At 37.7% G+C, this 21191-nt stretch overlaps 1 protein-coding gene across 1 annotated transcript in view; it reads right to left on the bottom strand.

Moving 5' to 3' along the window:
* Nucleotides 1–2083: 2083 nt before the first annotated feature.
* phlpp1 (PH domain and leucine rich repeat protein phosphatase 1) overlaps nucleotides 2084–21191 on the bottom strand; it is a 43109-nt gene continuing 24001 nt past the window's right edge. Inside the window, exons 6-17 of the mRNA XM_051876229.1 lie at nucleotides 20092–20319; nucleotides 18895–19097; nucleotides 18753–18813; nucleotides 18530–18625; nucleotides 15812–15967; nucleotides 13983–14183; nucleotides 11040–11202; nucleotides 10586–10716; nucleotides 9646–9762; nucleotides 9375–9569; nucleotides 9054–9282; nucleotides 2084–4468 (exon numbers count right to left, since the gene is read on the bottom strand). Coding sequence (XP_051732189.1) covers nucleotides 3326–4468; nucleotides 9054–9282; nucleotides 9375–9569; nucleotides 9646–9762; nucleotides 10586–10716; nucleotides 11040–11202; nucleotides 13983–14183; nucleotides 15812–15967; nucleotides 18530–18625; nucleotides 18753–18813; nucleotides 18895–19097; nucleotides 20092–20319 — 2923 coding nt within the window. The 3' untranslated portion in view covers nucleotides 2084–3325. The remainder of the gene's footprint in view (nucleotides 4469–9053; nucleotides 9283–9374; nucleotides 9570–9645; nucleotides 9763–10585; nucleotides 10717–11039; nucleotides 11203–13982; nucleotides 14184–15811; nucleotides 15968–18529; nucleotides 18626–18752; nucleotides 18814–18894; nucleotides 19098–20091; nucleotides 20320–21191) is intronic.

The following is a 21191-nucleotide window of genomic DNA, read 5'->3' as shown; positions in this document are numbered from 1 at the left end:
GTGTATAAATGTGTGTCATAATTTTTATTAATTTTAGATGTCTTAAAAGTTTTTCAGGGCAAGGACCCCTTAGGCAATAGAGACATGGAGCAGGGACCCCCAATACAAAATGTGTCAAACAGAGCTACATATTAAAGCTGCAGTCCGTAATTTTTTTTTTGGTTACAAATGATCCAAAATCATTTTTTGAGCAAGTACATAACCAGCCAGTCTTCAAAACTATCTCCTTATCTTAGGCCGATTTACAACAGTAAGCTTGTAATGTTTTATAATAAAATTGGTACTGGTGGGTTTGTGTGGGAAATTCGAGCATGCAGCCGTTCTTTGCATCATTTTGTCACGTCTGTAAACAGAAAGAAGGAGTCCCAGCTAGTAGGCTATATGGCATGTGAGGATGCTGCAGGTGGTGGATCATTTATAGCCTTTTCTCACAGCAGCTACAATAATTAAACTTATCATTTTGATGGCGGATTGTAATCCAGAAAGGTCCAAATGACATTCATCAGTGACAACTGGAGATTCACCTGTAGTCAAAGCAAAAGACTTAAGACTGCAGAGTGGCTACAGAAATTGAAATCTACAGGTAACGCTAATACACACTAAATACATGTAGTCATGCAATGCTGATGTTGTTAACATTAACAATTTGAGAACAAAGTATAATGGTAATAATTATTTTGACGTGATCCGAGCTTAGCGATCGTTAGATTTAATCACCGTTGGCAGCGCAATTTATTGTAGGCTAATGCTTTTTTTCTCAGTTGGTCAGAACAAAAGTGACAAACATGTTACTTACTTGTTCAGATGACATTTTCCGGTAAAAATTCTTATTTTGGTCATACTTCCAAGACATAAAATCTGTGATTCTGATGTACAGTAACCACACCAATGTGGTGACTGACAGCAAACATTAGATTCATCCGTGCTGAGGAGCCATGTCGATGCACAACTCACGTAAAGATAATTCCACAAATAACTGCAATTGCATGTTTCAAACAGAGATGGCGACAAAGAGGAAAAACTCACGGACTCCAGCTTTAAGCATAGCCTTCAATATTAGAAACCAATCATGTGATGATAGTTATATTATGTTAAGATAGTAGTTTAGAACTATGCATGTAATTGTTGTTGCACATGCGTTATTGGCTGTATATTACTTTTCATTGTTAAAATTGAGATTTATGCATCATAACAAGCATACGTTGTGATAAAAATCACAATTCATTAGTCATTTACAGTTTTTAGTTATTTTAATCAATTTGCAGATTCATACATTTTAATTTTACTAGTCACGTAGTCAGATGGACAATTAAACATTTACTTGAACTTTTGCTTAAAGTTTACTAAAACTTAACATTTTAATTTTACTGTGTGACAGACAATTAAGAATCAAATCTTTAAGAATTTGAAATTAGTCAGGGTCCTCTGGTAAAGTGCAGATGTAATGTGTAAGCAACAGCTCCACCATAACAGCAATGTACAGTGAGACTTTTAAGATTATTTACAAGTCATTACTTTTACAAATTATTGGTATGGAATATCAAAAATATATTAATATGAATATTTTTTCTATTAGTCTGCATTAATATTTCACGTATCTACTTTGACGCAAACAAAAATGCACTGAAACGCATCTATTTCACCAGTATGATATTATTATTATTACAATGGGTAATATTGAGGGTTCTCTTGGTTTTGTTTGGGGGTGCTTATATTTAAATTTGACTTGTGATGTTTTTTACTCATGTTTTAATTTAACAAAAAAAAAAAAAAGAAGGAAAAAAAAAAAAAGTGATCAAACATTAATTGGCATACCCCTGGTTGAAAACCCTTGATTTAGACATTATTTTTTGAGTGTACTTACCTCTGTATATTACAGTTTTTATTATTATTAATTCTTTTTCTCTTTTTTTTTTTTTTTTTATTCATTTTTTTTTTTTTTTTTTTTTTACAATCTCTAGGAAACATCAATATTTAGGTCACTTTTTCACGCACTTTGTCTTTATATAATTATATATTATTCTTTATAAAAATATATTATGTCAAACACTCATATCAGAAAGCACCACAAGAAAAGCTACTGTAGAGTCATAAATTTAAGATTTATTATAACAAAACCAGGAACTGTTTGTGTGGTTGGTCTGAGCATAATTCCTTGCAGATAAATTGGATTGCATTACAGGACTTGACACAGTCATGCTGGTGTAAAGAGGCGGATGAGTGTGTGTGTTTATGTGTTTGAGTGTGTGTGTGTGTGTATGGCTCATTGATCAGCAAGTGACGACAGCACTGGGCAGAATGCACAGTTCATTTACAAGTGGTGCGTGTGTATATGTTTCTGATACATATACATCTATTGGCATGTATGCATAAAGGGTCATCTTGTTCTAGACACACAGTTCCCTTAAAAAGCATTGGTATACAATATTTTTCTTATTTACAATCATTGGAAAGAGAAAAAGAAACAAAACAAAACAAAAAAAATCACCATTTCTCGCAGAGAAGATTAGTAAAAAAGTGACGAAGTCACCATAAAAGAGTAAGCAACTCCTAGGAGTTAGTCTTTCAAATTTCCACTAAATTTCTAGTTTTTATACAGGCGCGAAGCCTTGATTTACTGAAGAGATACAGTATTACTTTAAGTGCCCTATCTACAACAGTTAAGTGTGGTATTACTAGTGTGTACCGTACAACACAATTTTACGTCAACGCAATCTTCTGTTTTTAAATCAACTTAAAGTCTGTTGTAGCTTCTCTCGCATATGGTAAATAAAAAACAAATTCAAAATATCCAGAAACTTGTTGGTAATGACAGTTAATGTCGCAATACTAGTGTTGAATTATATAGGTATTGGTTTAAGGTAAATAAAAGTTAAAACAGTCAGTAATCAGTAGTGAACTGCTTTTAAAACTCTAGTGAAACGGGTGAGGCACGGTAGAGTGCAGGTCACTCTTGTGTTCTCTTAAAGGGATTTGTTGAGATCTTAGTGGACTTTGCAGGAAGTGGCGTCATATTATGTTGCCAGTTTGGCCCAGTTTCGTGACCTTTCAGAGCCATTGTAGGTAGATGACTGACAGCTTAATATTGATTGACTGCAGTAAAGCAGTGACCAGAGGATACTCCACTTGAGTACTGAGTGAACATTCAATCATCATTCACTCAGCCTCATGTCGTTCTAACTGATTCACTCAAAAGTGGCGGCATTAGTGCAAGAAATGCTGTCAGAGTACTTCAGTATTGGGCAAAAGACTGCACGTTCAAAAACTGCAGAATAAAGCCAACGACATGAAGGTGAGTGGATGATGGCAGAATGCAACGACTCCTTCAGAGCGGTGTGTCGTAGTAGTCTGCAGGTCGCTCACTCTTGGTCGGCCTCTGTTGGTCCTGCTGATGTTGTTTCATGATCTCCTTCACCTCCTCCTCCAGTTCTGGAGGTATGATGAACTGGTCGTCGGGGTCGGGTTGAGCGGGGGCCGTGAAATAACCCCCAGGTTTCTTGGAAGGAGCCTCGGCCACTTCAATCAAGTTGTGGCTCTGCTCCTGCGGTGCCACCGAGCCATTTCCCCTCCGCTTCCCCAAGGTCTTGCTCCAAGCATCCGTTCCTGCAAAGTTCCCAGTCTTGTCCGTCTCCAGCACAGGCTCCGAAAGCTTCTCTGGGGTTTCTGGGGTGCAAGGTGGAGGTGGCGGTGGAGGCAGCAGATGGCCCAGACAGTGGACGTCAGCTTCCACTTCCACACGGCTGCCGTTGGAGAAGACGCCAGCAATGGGCTCTTCGTCCTCACTATCCAGGCCATTGTCCGAGAGTGCGCTGGAAAAGGTGGCGCTGGAAAGTTGCCTCTGGAAAGAGCTGCTGATATTGGGAGCTAGATGGAGTGTGCAGCAAGGGAGGCGTGGGTTCTGCTGTAGCTGCGGTGGGTGGCTCTGTGGATGAAGGTGGATGTGTGCGTCCTGCAGCAGGAGCGGGGGCTCGTCCGAAGACGCGGTGGATCCCACTTCGGAGCTCATCTCGGAAGCACTGACCTCAGAACTGATCTCGCTGCAGGAGGACGGGGGCACGCCGGCAGAGGAGGCCGGGTACAGGCCTGGCCCAGGGCTCGGTGGGGGTTGTGGCGGCGCATGGATGCTTCCGGAGCCTGGCTCCGCGGATGCCGAGCAGCAACAGCAACAACAGTCTTCAGCCACGCTGAGCTGCACCACCACGGCACTAAGGCTGTCCGTGCAGCCGTATGACTGTGCCAATGTGCACAGCTTTTTGGCAGCTGCCAAAGCATCAGGCACCTTCCGTACGGCTTCCACTGCCTCGCTAGGGTCCATGACTTCAAAGAGACCTCTGCTGCCCAGGATAAAGAACTCATCTCTGGGGGTCAGCGGGAGCGTGTTGACGTACGGGCGAGGTAAGACTGCTGGGTAGAGGAATGAATAGCCCATGATGCGTGTGGAGTCTGTTACGCCATTCACTTTGTTGTCCTGTTTAAGAAGAGGAATTCGCCGTAGTGGCGCACTTTGGTGAGTGAACATAGCTTTTTGTAATTGTTATACTAAAACAACAATGTTCAAAGACTGTGTTTGCGTGAGTTAAAGGAATGGTTCACCCCAACATTCAGCCTCAAATCTGTATGATTTTCTTTCTTTGGTTTGAAGAATCATTTAGCTGTTTTTATCCAGTCACTGGGATTCAACAGTTTCAAGCCTCAAGAAGCATATACTATAAAAGTAGTGTAAAAGTGGTTTAATCCAGGTCATCTGAAGTGATATTATCACTTTGCATTATGAACAGAGCAAAATTAAAGTTGTTGTTCAGTATTATTCACTTGTATCAGAACATGCATAATTTAAATTTTACTTTGTACATTATACATACTGATCGTGTCGCTTCAGAAGAGTTGTGTGGATTATTTGTACGCTAATGGACAAAAAATGGCTTGTCCGAGGAAGCATTTATTTGTCCATTTTTGTCACCTGATAGAGTTTGGGTTCCTTGCCGCTGTCGCCTCTGGCGTGCTTAGTTGGGGACACTTGATGTTCATCAATGTTTTTGATCTGCATTGATACAATTGTATGAGAACTGAACTGAGCTGGACGATGACATCACTGTTTTCTCCTGAGCTGCTGTATCGATAAATTAACTAAATTAATAACTAATGATTTTTTGCAAGGGAATGTATCAATACTGAACTTACTTAAAGGATTAGTTCACTTCAGAATTAAAATTTCCTGATAATTTACCCCATGTCATCCAAGATGTTCATGTCTTTCTTTCTTTAGTCGAAAAGAAATTAAGGTTTTTGAGGAAAACATTCTAGGACTTTTCTCCATATAGTGGACTTCAATGGGGTACAATGGGTGGAAGGTCCAAATTGCAGTTTCAGTGCAGCTTCAAAGGGCTCTACACGATCCCAGACGAGGAATAAGGGTCTTGTCTAGCGAAATGATCAGTCATTTTCTAAAATAAATAAAAAATGATATCCTTTTTAACCACAAATGCTTGTCTTGCACTGCTCTGTGCCACGCATTACGTAATTGTGTTGGAAAGGTCACGCGTGACATAGGGGAAAGTACAGATCCAGTGTCTACAAAGTGAACGTGCAAAGACTAAGCCAAACGCCCTACCGCTGTACTTCCGCCTACATAACGCATGACCTTTCTAACATGATTACGTCATGTGTGGCGGATCGCAGAGCAGTGCAAGATGACCATTTGTGGTTGAAAAGTATATACTTTTTTTTTTTTTTTTTTTAGAAAATGAACGATTATTTCGCTAGACAAAGACCCTTATTCCTCGTCTGGGATCGTGTAGAGCTATTTGAAGCTGCACTGAAACTGCAATTTGGACCTTCCACCTGTTGTACCCCACTGAAGTCCACTATATGGAGAAAAATCCTGGAATATTTTCCTCAAAAACCTTAATTTATTTTTGACTGAAGAAAGAAAGACAAACATCTTGGATGACATGGAGGTGAGTAAATTATCAGGAAATTTTAATTTTGAAGTGAACTAATCCTTTAAGCTGGACAATGACATCATTTTCTTCTAGAGCTGCTGTGCAGCCAAAATTGTTTTCCTGTTATCACTGTAAATCTGTATTGTAAAAAGCGCTATATAAATAAAGGTGACCTGGCTACTGTTATATCCTATTTGGAGCTTGAAACTGCTGGACTATTATTGTACAGAAAAAAACAGCTGAAAGATTCTTATTTATATCCTATTTTGTGTTTCATAGAAGGAAGAAAATTACATGAGTAAGGGCATGATGAATTATGACAGAAATTTAGTTACTCTGTGAACTATTCATTTAACTTCTATAAAAGCAATAGATAAGCAGAATCCACCTTCAAGTCAACATGAAATGGCATTTCACTTTCTTGTGACTCTTGAATGAGAAAAAAATGTCAGACAGGCTTTTAGTTTGTCACAGTGAATTGGTGTGCTGATGTAAAATGGGCATTTCATATCAGAATGGAGTCAGAGCTGAATGTGAGCAGCCAGGTACCCCTATGCTAACGCTATTTTCAAATCTATCCTTATTTAACCAGCATTCAATTACCTTTATAAATATTGGCAAGATTTTACAAAGGCAAAAGCCTAAAACTAGGGGTATGCGATATTGACAAAAATGATCTTAAAGTTTTACATTTAATAAGACACTATAGTGTTGTTACCAATCAAATAAAATCAGTATCAACAAAATCCATTTTTGCACTGCAGAAGTGGCACAGAAGCTGCATCTAAAGCAGCATTTATTTATACTGCAATTACATTTTAATGAATAATGAGATTAATGTATTTAAAATATTAGAACACAAAAATAAAATATTTTGAATATTGAAATATGATTTTAAATGAAATAATACTTTAAATATGAAGCTAAAACCACCAGTAGGTGGCAGCAAGTCTTAACTTAGTAAGTCATTGAGTCATTCATTCAAACGATTCGTTCAAAACTGCCGATTGTTTCAGGAATTAAGCAAGTGTCGCATGTCGCCCCAATGTGCATGATATACATTCTAATGTATATCATAATGAAATAGTATGTGAGATTAGAATATGTTTCTCAAAGCATAGTATGTTGAAAAGTGTTTGCCAAAATCCACAGATGGTCTTCCATTTCCGGTACATTTTGATTTGGCAATATCAAAACTGATGAAAAATATATATGTTATCTGTGTTATATTTTATCTGTAACAACATTGTAAACTTTTATCAAGATACAAATAGCACAATAGCAAAACATTTGTAGATACGTTTGGCAATTAACTATAAAATGCATAATTTTGAGAAAAAAAAAAAAAACACGAGCAGAGTTCTCCGCATGAAAGGACCACGATTTGCAAATCAACGTTCTACTTGTTTTCTCTCCAATACAGTAGGAACAACTGTGTAAGTAGATTTAATGTAATTAAATAAAATGTGTATATGAGGATGTTAACTCTGACAGGATGATTGACAGGGCGAATTAAGGTGACAGAATGCACATAACTCTGAACGGAGTGCAATTTTATGACGTGGTAGCAACACACTCCAAAGTATCTACTTTTTCTTCACAAAAGAGTACATACTTTTAAAGCATAGTATAAGTAGGCTAATTGGGATGCAGCAGCTGTCGTTATTAATGGATTGTTGAATCATTGATTTGTTCAAAAACTCTGATTCATTCAGGAATGAAACACTAGTGTGTGTTGATCTGAGTTGCAAACACTTCTGTTGTGGCTTTGTTTGGAACTATTTTCGATGACAATATATAGCAAAATCAGTAACTACAATTTAACTCACAATATTAACTTTTTGTTTACTGAACTGTTAAAATCAATATCACATTTGCAATCATGCTGATATTCGGGAAAAACAGCACACTTGTTCATGTGATACTGCTTAACTATATAATATAGAACAGGGGTTTTCAAAGTCAAAGACATTGGGCCTCCCTCTTGACACAACGTACACAATGGCGCCTCCCCACCCCCCAGTTTTTACTAATTTTCAATAGCGTTCAGTGTGCCGAGATCCCCGCACACACGGTTTGTTTGCGCATCAATAATAACGGACTCTCGTCTCTTGTGCTTAATGCACGACTCCTATATGTCACTGTAACTGTCTTTACCTTGATTACAATTGTCATCCATCAAAACTTTACTAGTACGACACTGAATTGCTTTATCCAACCGAGCGATGTAGTTTACTTATAATTTTGCTCATGCAGCAGTTGGGTGTTTTTCAGTCTGTATTTCACATTATGATGAGAAATGGCTTGGGCTGCTCCGAAACAATCACAGAATAGGAGAGAGATCATGCTTTGAAGCCAAATACACTATTCTCTTCGCCATCTCTGATGAAATCGCTCAGGTTTTCTCTGCATTAGGGCTGTTTTGGACTGAATTACTGGATCCTTGGACTGCAAACTTTCCAGGAGTTTACGGTTTAAAATGATCTGATTGAAAACAGAGGAGCAGAAACATAAAGTCTCTTGTCCAAAAACCTGCTTCTTTTCACGTTTTTAAAGTATTGTTTCAGCTATAATGTATTTATTGAAATTATTAATCATTAATTCTTTTTTTTTTTTTTTACCACTCTGCACGCCTCCCCTGACATGCTCTGGCACCCCCCTAGGGAGGTATGCCCCACACTCTGAAAACCCCTGATATAGAAATATAAGACAAAAACTCGTACTCATTTTGTCCCCATATCTTGAATTTTGGGGGCATTTTAACAGCATTCTATTAGCATTCTCTCCAGGCGAGTGTGTGTTTTTTTTTTTTTGCAAAGTGAGTAACATACTCAATGCTAGCTTCGTTAAAACAACAATTACCATATTATCATAGAAGATACATACCACACATTTCTACCTATAACAATGACTAAATAGCTATTGTTTCTTGGTTAAGATAAACTAATCGACTGTGCAGACTCTTATTACATATTGATGCAAAAAGACATTTTTTTTTTCTCTGGAATAACATGCACAGATGAATAGAATAGTTCACAATAAGATCAGGAACAGTGAAACAAACTTTCATTTCATGTTGACTTCAATGCCAGGGGAAACCGTTCCTCATACCTCGGTGATGATGGCTTTATGCTGCCGCACACGGTTGTATTCCTCCTTGATACTGATGTTGTGCAGCAGCGACAGCGGAAGCGCCTTGCCGTCGCGACACAGCACGGCCTGACACTTGCCCACATTAGCAGCAGTCAGGGTGAAGCAGCCAGCGGGGTCTGTGGGGTCGTGACGGATGTGACAGAGCGCTGCCGAACCGCCCAGCTTCTGCCCTGCAGTGCCTAACTTCCTATTTACCATAGAGGGAAAGGACAGACATATTTAGTATTAATCAAACGTCCCTCCATACCAATTGCCACCACTTATTATGCGTGCATTTACCTCTGCATGACCAGAAAGGTGTTGGTCATGTAGTCTTCTTCACTCTTGGTCCTGTGCAGTTCCTCTGCCAGTATGTCGTTCATGGTGCACTGGAGTAAATATGGCACCTCCACGTTCCTGTCCCCGTCAAACACACCGTACAGAGCTTCTCTACTGCCGCAGAAGCTGTTCACCGACAGCGCAGCCACACATAGTCTGTGCAATGCAAACAGACATTTAATAACCGTTGATACAGAGGATTTCTCAAGTCAGTTATCAAGTAGTCACTCACTTGTTTTTGACGCCTGAGGCTTCAGTGTAGCCGTGACTCCAGACAGCTGGCCCTCCTGCAGTCTCATTGGCTGAGAACGATGAGGGGGGTGGATCGATTCGGAAACAGCGGATGTTACTACAAGTTAAAAGATGTGGAAGTGATCATGTATTATCAAATATGAATTCTTACAGTAGATCAAATGCACACGTCAAGTCACCTTTATTTCTATAGCGCTTTATACAATACAGATTGTTGCAAAACAGCTTCACAATGATAAACACGAAAATAACGATCAATGATGCAAACTTCATCAAATAGGAGACAAATTCTGCAGTAAAGCAGCTCTAAAAAGACAATAGTGTCATTATTCAGCTCAATTCAGATCAGTATTGATTCAGTTCAGTTTAGTAACAGTGTCAATATTGCAAAATTCATCAATTAAGAAACAAATTCAATTTCAGCTGTAAAAAAGCTCTACAGAAGACAATAGTGTTGTTATTCAGCTCAATTCAGTCCAGGTTTTGTTCTAATCCGATAGTATCAGTGCAGTCAAATCAATAACATTACAGAATATTAAGTGTATATAACAAACACGGTCCAAACTGAACACTTCACAAATGTGTAAAAAATGGCTTTGGCACAAAAAACAACAACAAAAAAACAAAAACAAAAATAGGGGCTGGTAACCTTTTTAGTTTCAAGCAACTGAAGCGAACAGCATTTGCAGTGCTCTACAGCGAGCCTGGCTGATGCTGACAGAATGACTTGTGCTATTTGATGTGAGTTATTTATATCTGACTCATTTATTGTTTTTGTTTTCTCGCTGTAATCGGACACTCCTGAGCTTCAAAGGTGTTTATCATAAAAATATTACTTAAGTTGTTTGAGGACAATCAGATGGGAACATTCTAATTTGCAACATTGACAGAAGTGGAAAAACATGCATGTGTGCCCTTACTTGAGCTGCTCAAGAGTCTTGTGGTCCAGATTCAAGCGCAGGTTTCCCGTTAGATCCAGCTCCTGAAGTTTCGGAGGTAGACTCTCTGGTAAGGTGATCTCACTCAGCTCATTACAGCTCAGATCCACACACTACATACACAACACAAGTGGAAATATATGAACGGCATACAAGCAGTAGGCCTGTAGCAATGATTATTAATCGTCTGATCATGGTTATTTGATCTAACTGGAGTTATTTGAGATAAATTTCAGTTGGGTTGGAAACAGAGAGAACTTCTCACAACTGAATGATTTTCATGTCATGATTTGTTTCCGTAAACAGTTCTCACACATGCATCGTTTGGCCATACTAAAATACTCGGACAAAAACTAGTGAATTAAAACTGGTTTAGTCAACTTAAATGTAGTAATGTGAAGAAAACTGAAAACAACAACAGCGTGAGTGATCTGACCTTCATCTCCATGAGCTGCATGACCTCAGGGAAGACCTCGATGCAGTTGGAGTGAGCCACCAGTGTGTGCATGCGCCTGCAGTTCAGGATGGTGGTGGGCACTGCCTTCAGCCTGTTCCCACTCAGGTCCACCTCCTCCAGCTCCTCCAGCTTGGCCATTTTACTGCGGAACAGAGAAAATTGATTTGATGAAAATATTCATTCAGAAAAGTGCATGTCCCTGTGGACAACTGCTGGCTGGATTAACAACAAGAGGAAGTGACAAACCACACAGGAAGGAAGCTGGTACATATTTACTCACAAAGACAAATTGCTCAACCAAAATATATTAATATGAAACAGTGACATAAGTTTTGAAATTAATCAATCATCAGTGTTTTTGAATAAAAATCACAAAAATTATTTCAGTGTGTCACCATGTCACATAAATGTGTGTTTATTGTCGATTATTTTGTTAATCAAGTACTCTGTCAATAATAAATGTGAATGATTAATATTTGTTTTTAATTAACCAACTGAACCTTCAATTAAACCATCAAAATATAAGGGAAATATTTTATATATTTTTTAAATGTTTTAAGTGAGGGGAGAACAAAACATTGAACTTGGTTAAGGTATTTATCTGACAATTTTTTTGGCAAAAAAAGGCAAACTACAGCTACAGGTTTTATTTTACTATGCAAAAAAAAAAAAGAAAAAAAAAATGGTTAGAAAAACAAAAAGCTCACAGGAAAAAGAATACAATGACTACAACATAATCAGTTATTAATTTTTTGTTGGTTCTCTCTTGTTTTTGCATGTGTTCATAATATCTTTGTATGACAGCCTGGTCAAAAGCGTCCACAATTTGGCATGTTTCAGTTATCACAAATAAAACAACTGACTCCAAGCACAACTACACACTATGCTTACAAAATATTTAACAAATTTTTAATAATATTTGAATAAAGGGTGAAGATGTCAATTTTTCTACACTCAAAAAAAAAAATGATTTTTTTGATGCTGTTCACTCTATTTAAACAACTTATTTTGATTCAACACCATTGTATTAGGTTTCCGCTTCAAATTTAATTGCTTCATGTTAAATTGACTTGAAACAATTACTTTTTGACTTAACTTTATGTTTTCATATTAAAATAACATGTTTCAATCAAGTAAACTCAAACAGGACTCAATCAAACAGGACTTTCACTTCCTATCATGCTTTGCAAAGGGGCTGATTTGGGAGAGTAAATGTTGAAATAAAGTGTTATTTTAAGCAGTTTTTAGCAACATGAGAAAATGGAGAGACTTTTTAATGTTTACTGTTCTATTATGTTGGTATTTAAAAGTTTCTGTTATGTTAATAGTTTTGGGGTTACCATTGTGGTGAAGTGTAGAACATGTGCTGGGGTTGAGGAGCTGCTAACAACAATTAAAGTTGTTTTAATAATAAAAACAACTATTTTGGGCATGCCATAGATGGAATAAAATCATCTTCTGGCTAATACCTAACAATAAGAGTCTTTACAGAGTAAAGATTTTGTAAAAGTTGTGAAAATTGTTCTTGAATGCATCCACTAAATAAACTAATCAATTAAACTGGATTACTTGTTTTAATTTCTGTTTGATATTAATTTTAGGATAATTAAACTTAATGGTTTTGGACAAAATTAAGAATGTTAACCTGATTCAACTAAATGGCATTGAGTTAACCTAAATAAATTTAAGTTAACTGAAATAAATAATGTTAATTAAATGCAACATAACCAAATTATGTGGAACCTGTTGACATAAAAAAAATTAGGTAAATCCTAGGTAAATTCAACGTATCATTTTTTTGAGTGTAGGCCGGACATCAATTTTGGTCACGCTGTTATATACTAAAAAAGAGATTAAAAATAAACAGCATTCACAGCGCTCTACAGCGAGCCTGGCTGATGCTGAGACACCATGACTTGCGCTATTTGATGTGTTTGGGAAAAATAGCCAAATAAGCACAGTGTACAGTCAGCCGGTCATTATAAAAAAATGAACCTCAACAGGGTGATCAGAACCATGACACAAAGCAGAGACAAACTGTACATTATCCTTCAGCATTATACATGAAATATGGGTTCAACTTGAATATTATTATTTTATTTGTAGATTATCTTTTGCTAAGAAAAATAGTCCATTATAACATAAAATATGTGAAATCAAAGTGAGGGTTTGGACTTTATTTTGAAATATAACTGATGGAAATATACTGATGTCTTAACATGTTTACTTCACATAATGGCAGAGAACTTAATGTCTATTTTAAATTAAATGATGCACTCTGTATGTTGAAGAAGTGCAAAATTGTAAATAATGCAAGATTGTCATGATTTTCAGGTTTGTTCTCAAAACAGGGGGAGAGTTCACTGCAAAGATTTATTATTCATGAATCACAAAATGCAAAAATGCCAGGATAATGTTGCACACGCTGTAAACTTTATTCTATGAATCAGACTGAATATCATTTTAATGAGTTTAAGGTGTGTCTGTGGAATTTGTCTCACAAACCCTTGTCCATGGCATGCATCACTTCTGGTATTTTGACGATTACACAAAACTTTAATAAAAAAACACAAAAGGATTTTTTTAAAACAAACTTAATCGAGCAGATACTGTATGTAGTCAAAGATGTGACCTTAGGCTATCAACAGTATGTGTTTGTGTAGCAGCTTTAGTCTGGGAATAAATTTGTCAAAGTTAAGAAAATCCTCCTTTGGAGACATCTTCAATAAGAAAAAAAAAAACAAAAAAAACATTTCCCCTGGTTTCACAGACAAGGCTTAAGCTAGTCCCAGACTAAAATGCATGTTTGAGCTGTTTTAACTGAAGGCACATTGCACTGACATCCTAATTGAACTAAGGCCTAATCCTGGCTTAGTCTAAGCCCTGTCTGTGAAACTGGACCTTGAGGTTTAAAGTTGTCACCTGGCTGGGAAGGTCTGCAGGTGATTGTAGGCCATGTGCAGGATCCTCAGGTGTGTGTGTCCCGTCAGCTGAGGCACACACTTATCCGTCAGGTGGTTGTTGGTCAGATAAAGCTCCTGTAAGATACTGCTGCTCTCTTCTGACAAACTGGATGCTGGGAGATTCTCCAGCTTGTTGGCTGATGCATTTAGACACCGTAAACTGAAGACAAATCACACGTTATTGAAAGTGAGCTGACGCAGAGGAGTCTTACTTGAATGAAATGCGCTCAAACGCTTTCAGTGGTGGAGTTTTTTTTTTTTTTTTACTGCTTTAGGGGGCGTTCACACGACGAAAACTTTTTACGGGTTTTGGCCATTCATATACACGACAACAGCTTTTTGGGGGCCTGAAAACTTTTGAAAATGGGTTTGCATACGTTTTTCAAAAAAATACCATTGTCTCTGTGTATACTACAAAAACGCAAATTTGTGAAAATGGTGACGTCATGCGCACGTGTATTACATGGTCAGATCATAGGCATGTGCGAGTACTTGACAACCAAAACAACAATAGCGGACTACAGGAATGTGTTTGCTCAAGATACTGGGTTTATTAATGCTTCTCCAGCAAAGTGTAGATTTACTGCACCACTACTAGGACCAGCGGAGACGCATTATTTACAACTTCTGGCCTGGTAGCATTAACACAGTTTTTAGTTGTTTTCGCACATCCTGAACAGGGACCATTTTGACAATGTTGTCGTCTGTATGCAAAACTTTTCAAAAACGCAATGAAAAATCGTTGTCGTGTAACCCTTAGTTTGCAGTGCACACTGTGTCTAAACCAAACTAGATCCCCCCGTTCATACAAGATTACAAAAAGATTACAATCCATACACTACAGTTCAAAAGTTTGGGTGTTTAAGTTTTTTTTTTTTTTTTAGAAATTAATTCTTTTATTCAGAAAGGATCCTTTAAATTGATCAAAAGTGACAGTAAATACATTTATGATGGTAAAAAGATTTCTATTTCAAATAAATGCTGTTCTTTTGAACTCTATTCATTAAAGAATCCTGAAAAAAAGTGTCACATTTTTCACAAAAATATTAAGCAGCACAACTGTTCTCAACATTGATAATAATCAGAAATGTTTTGTTAAACAGCAAATCATCATATTAGAATGATTTCTGAAGGATCATGTGACAGTGAAGTCTGGAGTAATGATGCTGAAAATTCAGCTTTGATCACAGGAATAAATAAAATTACAATTTTAAAACATTAAAATAGAAAACAGTTATTTTAAATTGTAATAATACTTCACAATATTACTGTTTTTACTGCATTTTGATAAAATAAATGCAGCCTTGATGAGTAGAAGAGACTTCTTTTAAAAACATTAAAAGATCTTACAAGTAGTTTAACTGATTTTGGACAGGTTAGTCTATGCAGTGAGTGAGAACAGCACATCTAAACTGTCGCTAGTCTAATAACGTCTAATAACGGCTGGTCTTCTGGCTTTAGAGGTGTCTTGGACACTTTTCAGCTGGTCAGGTCAGCTTAAACCAGTGAAGACCAGCAAAATAAGCTTAGGCTGGTTGAATCATTTATTTTTTCAGCAGGGCACATACAAACATTGAGTAAAATAATCATCACCTACATCACCCTTATTTTTGATATTTTCGAAACTGAATGGACTGTAAATATATTTACAATCAACACTGATCATGGAACTTGTCGCACTGCATTCTGGGATTGTTTTCAGGAGCATGTTTACAATGTGACAGCACACTAGTGTTTGGAAGAGAGCTCTATCTGATGTGCCACTGCTCTTCAGTGTTTGTGTTTTACCTCTCTGATTTCAGGAAGAGATTACAGGGAAGCTCGACGAGATGATTGTGCTGCACATCCAGCACCTCCACGACAGGACGCTCCACTCGCTCCGGCAAACGCTTCAGCTGGTTATGACTGGCCAAGATCTTCCTCAAACTACCACTGCACAGCAACCTGATGGTGGAGATTACAGTGAGGTCAGAGTGGCAGTGCAGCAACTCACATCAAACACACACAGATGAACACTTACACACACTCAACTTTTTCTTCTTGGCATTTCTCCTCTTTTCTGGCTTCCTTCCTAATGTAGTTGTCTAACTCTAATAAACCTTTCTTTGTACAAATATTGTTGGCTCTATGACAAATTGCTCTTTTGTAAGTCTCTCTTGGTAAAAGCATCTGCTGAATGCATAGACGTGATTAGCTAAAGCGACTCAAGTCCTTTATAGAGATGTTTTCCTGCACTGCAAGAACACAATTCAGTAGGAAACACTGGCTTACACTGCATGCTTGTATTCTTATAGGTAAATGTTCACAAGGATGAAATCACATGGCTATTTCTGTTTTGCATAAACAGCTCTTAAAGTCCCACTTGCAGTCAAAAATTTTATCTGTTAAAACTCATCTTTGATAATCACAATGATAGAAGTGTCTGCTGACAAAAAATGAATGCGACAGAGCTCGTAATAAAATGAGATCCAACACTTGCTTGGCTTTTTGGAGATGCCGAAATCTGAGGGATATAAAAGAATCTTGTAAAAGAGATGTGGAGATTGCCTTTTTATTACTCAGGTGAGTAAGGTATTGTATTGAAGAGATAAAATGCCAAATGTAGCTCTCTAACAGAGTTCATTGTAAAACATTATTGTGAAGCGTCATTTCATTATGGATTGTTGTAGCGCTGTGCTGGAATTTAGGGTGCTTTCACACTTGGTTCGATTGCCTAGTCCGAACCTGAGTTCGATTGCTCCCCTCTCACACTGCCCCCACTGGACTGTGTTCAGATTACATTATTTAGGTATTATTTAAGTTTGCATCATCAAAGCAGCAGCTGTTTACCCTGTTGCTTGGTAACAATGGCACAGGAGAAGGTGGCAAAATGCGTAGCGTTGCTCATCTCGCTTTTATATTTTTGTTTTTGAACCACAAGTTTTGTTTCCAAAGCTTCAGTACGTAACAGCACTAGCAACTATCTGCTGTGAATGTACTGCAAATGCTCTAAAGATCGCTGAAGGCAAGCAGAAATGAGATACATAGCTCTCTGCTTGCAGTACACCAGTCACACTCGTTAGGAAAGTGAATGAAACACACACACAAACACACATTTTTATCAAATCATAAGTCATTAATAGCGGTTCACTTCCACGATTTAGTACGATTGCGTTCATATCAGCAGTGAACCATATCGGAGTTCACATGAACCCTACCCCAGACCACCTTTTTTAAGCAGACTCGGGTACGGTTTGCGGGTGTTTGCAGTAATGTTTTCAGCTAGTCAGCTTGAAATTCTTTCCATCTAAACTAGTTATATCTCTTAATAAGTAAGATAACCATATTTATCCACACAGTCACGCAGAGCCGAAGCACAACAAAAACAATGCTCCGCAAATCCATTCAGTTTTGTTTTTTAACCACTATAGGGCCAAATGGTATATAGTGTACCTTTAATTGTTTATTAAAATAATAGGGCCCTATTAAATGTTTTTATTTATTTATTTATTTTTTTATAAATTGTGTGTTGTCTGTTTTTTTCTGGATTCTGTGTTTTATGGTGTGGTATATGGTTATATGTTTTATGGTTTAATACAAATTTATTACCAAAAACGGTGGTAATCAAATGAATAAATAAAACTTAATTTAATCTTTTAAAATGTATTCAAATTAATTTTTAACAATTCCATGTGTCTACACCAGACAGGAGCGGCGTGACAACGCGACAAAAGTAGATAGAACCCATTATAATCAGTGACACCGGATGCGACGCGGCACGACAGTAAACTGCCCCGTTCTATTTCTGAAGTACTGGAACGGATTTGCAACGGCTTTGTCACGTCCAGTGTAGATAGTATCAAGCTGTCACGTCTGGTGTAGACACAGTGTTAGAAGTATGTTTTACTGTACAATAGTAATACATTTATCTCTTCAAGTTAAACTGAACTTTTATTTTGGTGGGTTGTAGTGAAGATCTTTGAATTTCTGTGTGTATCTGACAATAGTTTTCTCAAATGAAATGGTGAAATGCTGGTGAAGTGACTCTCAGAGCAGCTCGAGAAATGAAGTTCATGTGTTCATGTAGTGAGACGGCAGATGCTGAAAACACCACAAGCTTCACGCTCACGCATACTTGAGCATGTAGTAGATGAAACTGAGACATGTACTTCATAGACAGACTTCATATATCAATAGCAGACTTTAATATTGTCATTCCGTATTATACAGTAAATTTTATGTTTATAGCTCAATTCCACAATTCTCTCAGCATTTTCTGCTGTCATAGGGCGGTAACCTGTCATAGGGCCCTACATTTTGATTACAAATATGCAGACTTTAAATGACATGATTCTTTTCCTTAATTGTTAAATTGTCATTAATTACTGGCATTAATGTTGGTGTTTGCAAAATGTCAATCTGTTGCTATGGTGATGATTATGTCAATCATCAGGAATCCAGGAGTGACTGAAATTTGGCTGTACACGCAATCCACACAAACCACAGCAGTTTCACTCAGACACTCACCACGGAGGAAGTTCAGCAATGTTGTTGTGACTGACGTCTAGAACCTCCAGTTTCCTGCTGTCACTCAACCAATCGGGCAGAGACTTCATGCAGTTCCTGTGAGAAAGCAAACACACACAGCTGATGACGCACATGATAAAACTTCATGTCATGATGTGGGTTTGACTGCAGTTATTTCGCATCAGATAATGACAAAGATGCAAGTGATAGGAATCAAACTAACCTAGAGATGTCCACGTATGTGAGGTTGGAGGCCACAGGACTCACATCTAACTCTTGCAGCTCTGTGGAACAGATATCGTAAAGCATTTAGCGAGCAGATGGATGTTGTGGGTTAATGTGAGGCATCATGGTGTGTGCGCTACCGTTGTTGGAGGCGTAGAGAGCCTTGAGCGCACAGCCGCGCAGACGCAGGCGTGTGAGGCGGTTCCTTTGACAGTGCAGAACCTCCAGCCGTGGGAAGACGGACACGTCCAACTCAGTCAGACGGTTATCACGTACGTCCAGCTGCGTCACGTGACGCAGAAACTCCGGCTCGTCAGGTACCACACTGGAGATCTGGTTCAGACTGATGAGATGGAAAATTCACCAACTTCATTGCAAATACACTACTGACACTTTACACAAATATCTCATCCATTAACTCTAAAAATTTGCATATCAAATATGATAGAGTAGGCCTCTAAATGATCAACATGTTAGTTTACCCAAAAATTTAAATTTTGTCATTAATTACTCACTCTCATGTCGTTCCACACCCGTAAGACCTTCGTCTATCTTCCGAACACAAATTAAGATATTTTTGATAAAATCCAATGGCTCAGTGAGGCCTCCATTGACAGCAAGATAATTAACACTTTTAAATGCCCAGAAAGGTACTAAAGACATATTTAAAACAGTTCATGTGACTACAGTGGTTCAACCTTAATGTTATGAAGCGACGAGAATACTTTTTGTGCACCAAAAAAACAAAATAACGACTTCAAAGCTTTATGAATCTTTTGTTTCGAATCAGTGGTTCAAACTGCCAAAGTCACGTGATTTCAGTAAACAAGGCTTCGTTACGTCATAAGTGTTTTGAAACGTTTAGAAATTTCAATGGTTCACGTGAATTTGGCAGTTTGATACACACTCCAAACCACTGAATCAAAACAAAAGATTTGTAAAGCTTCAAAGCTTAATGAAGCAGTGTTTTGAAATCGCCCATCACTAGATATTGTTGAATAAAGTTGTTATTTTGTTTTTTTTTTTGGCACACAAAAAGTCACTTCATAGCATTAAGATTGAACCACTGTAGTCACATGAACTGTTTTAAATTTGAAAGTGTTAATTATCTTGCTGTCAATGGAGGCCTCACTGAGCCATCGGATTTTATCAAAAATATCTTATTTTGTGTTCCGAAGATGAACGAAGGTTCTTACGGTTATAGAACGACATGAGGGTGAGTGATTAATGACAATTTTGGCTTGAGGCCATGTGTTCCAGTAGTTTCAGTGTGAAGTGTAGACTAATAATCCACTAGTATCTACTATCACAACTAGTTTGATGATGCTTGCGCTCACCGGAGGTCGACGTGTTTGAGCGTCAGCAGACGGAAGGTCTGTAGCGTCAGCACTGGCACTTTATTTCCAGCCATACAGAGTCTTTCGACGGCGGGCAGCCGCTCCAGCACCGACGGCACCTGTGTGAACTCATTGAAGGACAGACCCAGATAGGCCAGCCTCTGCAGACAGCCCAGCTCCACAGGAAGAGCGCACAGCAGGTTACCGTCCAGCACAAATGTCTGCAGACTGACACAGAGCAGGACATGACCTCATCAACAAGAACAAATAAACTACCCAGCAAACAAAAAGAACGTTTTGCTAACATTCACATTACGTTATGAAAAAGGTATTTTCTGAATGTTCTCTAATTGTTTAAAATGTCCAGTTTTTAAAAAAAAATGTTTACAAACGTTTTTTTCTTGGTTAAGAGAATGTTAAGGAAACAATCCATTTTATCATTTTGCCTATATTATGAGAATGTTTTCTGAATGTTCTGAAACAAGTAGTAACATTTAAAAACTGTCAGATGAACATCCAACTAAAACGTTTCAGGAAAACATTGCATGAACTATGTATTAGTTTTTAGGACATTATTAAAGACTAGATAACATTAAACGAACATTCTATTAATGTTACTGGAAGAACGTTTATTCATAACTTTGAGAGAACCTTGCCAGAACGTTAGCTAATATTAGCTGGGTATTACTATGTAAATTATCCCTTCTGCAAAGAGACCATCATTTATTGTTATTACAGTAAAACTGTGGAAACTTGACTCTTGAGAGGGCTGGACAAGCATGAGTGTGTCCAGCAGGTGGCAGCAGTGCAGTGAGTGTCACATGACTGCTGCCTCTCATATTCACCTTCACATTGTAGAAGCTGATGTGATGTTAAGATGTTTCTCATTAGAAGGTGATAAACATCTAGTGTTTAATTTGTATTTAATTATTATATTTAGTTGGCATTATATTCGCAAGTTTGAGTGTATTAGAAAAATTAATATGTTTGAACATTGTAAAACTGACATTAAAATGAATTTAGAAACACTATCTAAAAGTAAAAAATTGAAAGCAATTCGAACAAACTACTGTTTAAGATGTACAATGCTTTGTGTATTT

This window comes from Ctenopharyngodon idella, chromosome 2 (genome assembly GCF_019924925.1).
Source record: "Ctenopharyngodon idella isolate HZGC_01 chromosome 2, HZGC01, whole genome shotgun sequence".
In the NCBI taxonomy this organism is placed as follows: domain Eukaryota; kingdom Metazoa; phylum Chordata; class Actinopteri; order Cypriniformes; family Xenocyprididae; genus Ctenopharyngodon; species Ctenopharyngodon idella.
Note: the sequence above shows the minus strand (reverse complement) of the source record. Positions and strands in the feature narration are given on the sequence as shown.